At 36.0% G+C, this 8,551-nt stretch overlaps 1 protein-coding gene across 1 annotated transcript; it reads left to right on the top strand.

Annotated features, from left to right (window-relative positions):
• Window positions 1-1,484: 1,484 nt before the first annotated feature.
• On the top strand, window positions 1,485-7,979 carry LOC139734909 (uncharacterized). The gene is made up of 5 exons (XM_071645689.1): window positions 1,485-1,489; window positions 4,309-4,469; window positions 4,826-5,149; window positions 6,413-6,536; window positions 7,643-7,979. The coding sequence occupies exons 1-5, from the start codon at window positions 1,485-1,487 to the stop codon at window positions 7,938-7,940; spliced, it is 912 nt and encodes a 303-aa protein (XP_071501790.1). The 3' UTR covers window positions 7,941-7,979.
• Window positions 7,980-8,551: the final 572 nt, after the last annotated feature.

Raw genomic sequence — 8,551 nt, 5'->3', positions numbered from 1 at the left:
CTTCCTTGGCGACTGTCTTTTTAAGATAATGTTTTCTTTGACTCGACAGTTGCGAGCACTTCCGATCCGGAAAGTGGGTGGCACGAGTTCAGAGGCAAAATGTACCGCGTGGAATCCGTCCACAGCCAGAACTACCTTGGAGCAATGGACAAGTGTCACGAGTATAGGGGAAGCTTAGCTCTATTGAAAAGCCAGGAGGTCAACGTTAGTATATTCCTTAGGTTACATGACCATCAGAGGCCAGCATTCTTGCTTCTAAATCTTTTGTGGCATAATCAAATTTTACGACCTTGCTAATATCAAATCAATTAAGAATCGTAATACAATTACGACTTTATATGACCGATGTTTACACGGTACTACAAATAGATAAACAAATAAATAAATAAATAAATGAATAGATAAGTGAATAGATAAATAAATAAATAAATGAATGAATAAATGAATAAACAAAAAAAAAAAATATATATATATATATATATATATTATACTTTTGAATAATCATGATCATGTGATGCGATGTGATGCATGCGGTCTTTTCAGTGAGAAAGAAATATATTAGCGTCCATCTTTCATCAAAAGTGAAGCTTATGAAAAGCGAAGCTTTGTTTCATTGTTAAAGTTAATTCAAAGTGAATTTATCAATTGCTCTATATCGCACCTCGGAATGTGGCATGGTCTACCTTCAAGAGTAATGTCCATGATTTATGATTTTGTGCGCCATCTATACCACTTGCTTCGTGACGATGTTTGTGAAGCGTGCAGTGGTACTTTTCAGATAAAGTATGAGATGAACAATGATCCCATTAATAATAATAATAATAATTGCATTTATATAGCGCTTTATACTGACGTTTCTAAGCGCACTTTGCTACTCATACAAATAGACTAGAAAACACAATAACATTAACAAAATTAACGTTAACAGTAACAAAAGAAGAAGAAAGAAAAGAAAAGAAAAATACATGTGATACAATGGTCCAATAATTGATAACTGTGTGCGCCTCCAGAAAAAAAAAATTACAGCTGATTAAACAGGTGAGTTTTAAGAAGAATTTTAAATGATTCGACAGATGAGGCATTCTGAATGTAAAGAGGGAGTTTATTCCAAAGAGTGGGAGCAATGGAAGAGAAGGCTCGGTCACCATAACGGGTTTTTGTACGTGGGCCATGAAGTAATTGGAGAGAGGAAGATGAACGGAGGGGTCTGGCAGAAGAGGAGGAGCGGAGAGAGACTAGGTTTTGAAGATATATGGGTGCAAGATTACGTGTGATTTTGCACGTCAGAAATAGGATCTTGAAAGTAATACGGGAATGTACTGGAAGCCAATGGAGTGAGCGGAGAACAGGAGATATATGGTCATGTCTCCTTGTTCTACATCCTTGTTCTTTACACATCCTTGTTCCTTTTCAGTTTTCCGGAATTAAGTAGCAATATTAACGTTGAGGTGTCGTGACATTCTTGTTATCTTCTTGCTATCAGCATGAAGTAAGTTTTTTTTTTTTCTGAGGCTAATTAGTCATAACTTTTGGCTAACTTTCTATTAGCTCATTCCATCATGAGTGATTAAATCTACTATAGTAAGCCAAGGATTATCATTAGTTTGTGATATAGCTGCCCTATACAACATCCATAACCGTTACACATCCTTGTTCTTTTTCAGGTTTCCGGAGTTAGACAAAATTACAGAAAATGCTAAAGACATATTATTTTGAGAAGAGTAGTTTAAGATATCTGAAATAATAAGAGGCCACATGATGCTCCGTTGAATGAAGTTCGGTGAGGGAACAGTATTCGTTTAGAGACATACAGATTCGAAAGTACACTTGAGATCACAAAAGTAACAATATAACATATACATGAATACTTATAAATACAGTATCTATGTGACGACGTAACTGCTTGTAGCTTCCCGCTCAATTCTACCAGCAGCAGATGCAATCGTATCACCGTCAGGTGAAATAACATTCGTTTATCAGAAGACGGGGGGGGGGGGGGGGGGGGCAGTGCGTGCAAACGAACTTTCTCAATCCTAAAGCTTGGGAATAACGACCTTTTTTTCGTTTCGGATTAACTACACTTTGAAATAATGACCGTTGTTTCATTTGAGGAAATACGAACTTTAAAAAAAATGTAACCTCATAAATTTCCATCATTTCACAGCTATGTCAGTTCACCGAAATACCATCAAGCTTTGTACGTGATAGTATTTTGTAAAGAGCAAAACTGCATTAAAGTAAATTTATTGATAAATCACTGTTCACCTCTCACGCTGTAATACCGATAGTCCCTAAATCTGAAATATAACTGAAATTGTGATTGTTGACATGTATAGGTCTTACACAACTCCAATGACAATAATTGTTAGTTCATACATTGTATGAACTTTCATGAATGCACAAGCTTGTCCATCACACATTGCCATATAGATACGGCAGTTGAAAAGGGCGCTAAAATGACAAGTGTGTCATGTCACTTTGCCCGTTAGAAGTCACGCAGTAAGAGGAATCTAGCTGTAATGACAATTTTGAAATCATGCTTTGAAAGGTTGTAGTAGATATACAGGGTACAGTTCGTTATTCCGAAGGTGAGTTCATCCGAAAATGAAATAAGTTTCGTTATTCCGAAGATTAGTCAACCGAAAAATTACATAAGGTATTGTAACTTTTTAAATTCGAGACCAGATGTCATTTCCGTATTAACGAACCTTCGGGATAACGTACCAGCATTATCAACGGATCGAAATCGGAATTACGTCACAAAGATTGGGATTAAGGAATCCTGTTTTTATTTTATTTTTTTTTTGTTTCCTGATTGACGAACTTTAGGAATAACGAACATCACCCAAAATTAGAGGTGCATTTTTATGATGCGCTAACAAACAGCTTTGTCCTTTATTGTGCGCAATTATTCATCCTCTGAATACATTATAATCAACAGTTTTTGTTTCCCTCCAACTGCAGACATTTGTGTCAAATCTACTTGTGCACTCGCCGAATGAACGCCAATATTTCTTTTTCGGTTTGACTGATATACTAGAGGAGAGGCAATTTCGATGGTTTGATGGGGAAGCTTTGATGGAAAGGTGAATTATAAAGCTTGTATTGAATCATAAGGTGCGAATTCAATTTTTGCTAATGCCCTCACTGCTGTTATATTTATCATCATCAAATTACAGCTTCATCCCAACTCTTATTATTTCATATTGTCTACTCGCATATGACGTTTCGTTTTCCTCGTTTCCTTGTTCCTCTTCTATATGTTTTTGTTTCAGTGTCATGTTATTACTTTCCTTTCGTTATCTATTTACATTTTTTTGTTGTTCTAATCTAACGTTACTTTCCTCTTAATGATATTGACCAGAATCAATGACTTGATCATATCATGAACTGGTTTCTGCCAAATGCAATATCACACTGGCTTCCACATTACCTTTTTTTTTGTTGATAATTATTCTTTATTCGAATTTCGTTCAATTTTACACCATAGAACAAAAACGTTCACAGAAACAAAACAAAACATCATATAAAAGACAAACTACATTATACACAATAACGTCAATCTTACACTATACAAGGACAAAATGCAGTAACACCAACATTGAGCAAACTAATGTAAAACTTACATTGTAACTCTTTTAACCAAGGAAACGAAATCCGGGGTTTTTTTAACACATATTCTCGCAAAAAGCCCGCAAACCGGGAACATAATAGATAATTTGCTTAAAACACAAAACGGGGCATATTTCACTACTTCTCTAAAGAAAAAAAGGACAAAACAAACGAGGCCATTTGCGAGAAAACATACACACACACACACACACATCTCAAACAAATCCTGAGACCTGAGTTATACACGACAGAATACAGAACTGTAGCTTTATCTAACTTATTTTCTTTCTGTTATCCGTCATCTTATTTCCTAGATACTGGATGTACATCCGATTCTTTGCTTATTTGCGTTGATATTGTATATGATATATCACAGCATAATAAATTCATGTATACATGTATATACACTCGCATCAAAATTTGAAAGTTGTCCAAATGGCATGCAACATGACATTTTGATTTTCATCTACAGCCGCAAGGCAATTTAAATCACTTTGTTTTCGTCGTTGGACAGTTTTGTTCTTTTTTTTTCCCGTCAAAGTCTCAGGCTTGAAAGTATTTTCTATGCAGTGTAAGATCAAGTGGGAAGAATAAGAAGTTTTTCTATTTCATGTCAAAGTCTCAGGCTTGAAAGTATTTTCTATGCAGTGTAAGATCAAGTGGGAAGAATAAGAAGTTTTTCTATTTCGTCTTCAGCGCTTCGCTCTGGGACAACGGAGAGCCAAACAACAACGTTAACCAAGACTGTGCAGCTTTAATCTCCACCAGATTGTCGGCAACCAACAGTCCTTCCCATGGGCAATGGGATGATCATAACTGCGATGTCCAGAGAGGATACATTTGTGAGCGTCCAGTTGGTATGGCTGACATAGAGTGCTCCTTATTGTGTGGTGCATTAGGAAAACTAGGAAAGAACAGTGTAACTTTGTAGTTGTATCACACACATTCAGTAGATAAAGGATGTGTTCGACTTATTTTATCACGAATATACAAAAATATATGTATGAATATCTTATCGAAAAATTTGCATACTTGCATTGCCTTGCTATATGTTAATACCAGGAGGGTCCATCCAAGTGTGTGTGTGTGTGCGTGTGTGTGTGTGTGCGTGTTTGTGTTACATAATTATATTTTATGCCTGTCACCAGTCTGAGAACATCAAACAATCTCTAATATCTCGATTAAAATATTAAAACATGATATCGATCCGCAGAGCATCCACAGCTCAGCAGTCCACCATTGGCTCTCGAGATTGGTTCCCATTTCGCTAGGGTCAGATGGAGGGCGTGGGAAGAATCCCTGGACATTGGTGATGGACCCATCATCGGATACGTCGTCCACGTCGGCTTTACAGCTGCACATGTGTCCCGATCAGTTCACTCCAATTCAAGTGAAGATTTTGAGACAGTGATAAGAGGACTACAACCAGGGAAAGAGTACCACATAAGTGTGTCAGTGGCTCGGAATTCCAGCAATGGACCGGTTGATGAGCTGACAGGGCCTAGCATTATAATAAACTCACCACTGTATGCAACAGGTGTGTTCTGCTGTACGAGTTTTGAGTGGAATAATTTGGCAGAAGCATTTCCACTGGACTAATTGACAAATTTCTGTGTGAAAATGAAAGTGATCTGCGAGTAAATGCATAAAACTGAGTAAGCACATACTAAAGACAAAACGGTCACTTCGAAAGCCATAAAGGTCATTTTGGAGGTCTGTAAAACATTTTGTCTTTGTTGAATGTTTACGTGCTGTCGTTTTATTATTCAATGTTTGACCTCTTTAAAAGTAGGGCCTACATTTTAGCATTTACTTGCTCCATTTTTACAGTGTGCTTGCTCAACCACAATACACTGACTCCCTCTTATGTGTGCAAAACATGTACTTCTACATGTTGGTATCAATATCTGATGTCAATTCTTTCAGTAAACAGAATGGATTTTGCAGTTAAGGTTGAACAAAGTCATTTGCCCTAAAAGAGGAAAAAGGGAAAACAAGTGGTAAGTGTCAGGATAGGTGTGAGAGGGTTTTATAATAGATGATAAAACAAGAACACTTAAATATACACCTTTAACAGTATAGTTCCCCGGCTTCCAAAGATGACTCTTGTGACTTTTGAAAAGTGACCATTTTGTCTTAAATGTGTGCTCTCTCATGACTGATTGAACAGATCATTCTCATTTTGAAAAGAATAATTAGTAAATACAACAAGAAATACCCCTGTAAAATCATATTGTTCCATACATTTTCTTTACAAAGTTATGCATTTTTGATTAAGGGATTTGCTTTTTTGTTGTTGTGTGTATGAACTGAAGACTTTCTTCAATGCAATGAACACAGGTAGCTGTGTAGTGTTCATCTCGTATAAAAAAAAAAACCCACCAATAACCAAAAACTACCAATAGAGACTTAAAACATTAATGATTTAATACTAAAAATAGTTCCAATTATCTTTGTTCTCAATGACGGCATCTATACATAAATCACATATTTTTAACCATGATATTTCTGCATGTGTTTGATATTCAGACAGGCTATGTGAATAAGGCTGTCTATCTTTGAGGAGTTTTGTATCCTGTCTCTGTAATTTAAAATATCTGAACAGTAAATAAATTTGTGGATATTGTACTTTCTATATCAGCTTCTGTACCTCTGACAAATGGACTACCAAGCAGAATAGGGTCTACTAGGATATATTTTTTCAAAGCTGGTATGCAGCCCCTTTGGCAACAATGCATACTTTGGGATTACAAGTTTGATAACTTTCTTCTCTTTATCTTTTGAAATAATAACTATACAGATGCACCCTCTGAGTCTCTTGACATGGTGGAAAGTCATCAAGAAAAATCTGTGGCAGCTTGGGCATTATTTGCTACTTCCATCACTATCAACTTTTTCCTCATCATCGTCATCATATATCTATGGTATGTGGAATGTCTTTACCATCTGTTCCATAGTCCCACACCCAGACTAGATCATGAAAGAAGAAGTACTTTCAGTTGCCAGGACTGTCTATCCTCTGTTTAATTGTGAGTTTAATTGTGAGAACCACAGTGGACAAAGGGTGCAATATAATCTTCTGTATGATACCTCAATTTAATAGAACATACATTAGATATGAAACTGAACATATGTACATTGGATATGTAACTCAACATGAAAACAACATCATACATCCAAAAATGTGATTATAAACTCCAATTTAATTTTCATTAAACAAAAACACACACACAAAAAAAAAAACAATCTAGTGGGATCTAAATCATTTTGTTATAGACACCATAAGTAATACAATGTATTTCGATGTCTAAAGACGAGAACATTATTATCCCTCAATATAATGAAGGACAGAAAGCAGATGTAATCTCTATAAAGGGAAAATGATGGATGGCACACCCACTTGTATAAATAAATGTTAGATATTACAGTTTGTAACTGAAGTTTCATTTTCGATTCTGCAGTCTTTGCTTACTCGAGCTGCATCACAAGACTTAAAAAAAAAAAGCAAAGAAAAAAATATCAGCTTTGGCTGCTTTTAGCTGTGATGCATACACTCAAGTCAGGAGATTTACACACACACACACACACACACACACACACAAAATGACATTACTTCCTCATAAGTTTTTTTTTTTCTCACCATGTGCTCTCTCTCTCTAAAAAAAAAAGAATAATTAAGTGAAAATCTTTAATCTTGGGATCACTCCAATATCTTCATGTGATCCCTGAGGTCACTCTTAAATGGGTGAAAAAGAACATTTTCACTCAAAATTAACTCCAATTTCACTCTAAATTCACTCTTTTCTGTTATTCACTCCTTCAAGGGTGTACATTTTTACTTGCTTTTTTTAGTGAGTAAAGTGCAACTTTTGATATTTCAGAACAATCCTACACAAGTATGAAACAAAATGCTCATGCATGTGATAGATAGACATGTATCACTCTCAGGATGTCACAAACAAAATAAAGTGATTCACAAAATCCAGTGTAGGTTATACTTCAGATCTCTGATGGTTTCTTTCATTTTCAGCAAAGTAATGAGGATGAAAGCAAAAAAGCAGAGCACTAAAGTTGAGCTGTCATTGCACGCAAACAAGAGTGCCCCACATCTATACCAAGACCTGACCCTTCCACCTGGAAGTTCTGGTACGCCCAACCCAGTGTACCAGGACATTGCTGCTGTAAAAGAGGAAGAAGGGAATTCCGGACAGGCCACATACGTCAACACAGCATGTGGATCTACACCAAAGAAGGCTGCATTATACGAGATCCCAGACTGTTGTCGGCAGTCCATTCCGGATGACGGCCGGAAAACGGCACCAAAATAAGATGAATCCTCTCTCCTGAGGTGGATACACCCCCCCCCCCCCCCAAAAAAAAAACCTATTGTTTATCTCTTGTCTATAACTCATAGTGTATACATGCATACTTTCAAATGCTGCCTAGTTCAATTTCACCATGAAATAACTTTTGACACATAGGGTTTTTCTCTTAATCTTATATTACTTGGGGAAAATATATGTCAAACATTCACAGGTAGAACTGAAATGAAATAAATAAATAGATAAATGTGTATGTATTATTATACATGAATATACCAATGCTTGACACAGGTTTTTTTTAATAGTCAATTCAGCCATATGAAATCATTATATTTGAAATGTTGGTGGCCCCAAAAATAAAAAAATAAAAAATCTGTGACCTACTATAAAAGGAAATATAGCAATATATTTTGAATTTTAGTTGCCAAATTGGGCAACCAAAAGGTATGCTTTTTGAAAGCTTGGACATTCAACAGCAATTTTTACTGCGGCCTCAATAGAGCGAATGTCAAGCCTTGTACATGTGTATATAATTTGTACTGACGACAAGAGGCTGCGGTTAGCAATGATATCATTATAGACTTGTAGATGTACCACCAACCTATCAAATACTGGTA

Source organism: Diadema antillarum, unplaced genomic scaffold (genome assembly GCF_040938485.1).
Source record: "Diadema antillarum isolate AM-2024a unplaced genomic scaffold, OU_Dant_1.0 seq00000550_RagTag, whole genome shotgun sequence".
NCBI lineage: Eukaryota > Metazoa > Echinodermata > Echinoidea > Diadematoida > Diadematidae > Diadema > Diadema antillarum.
This window is presented reverse-complemented; position numbering and strand designations above follow the sequence as displayed.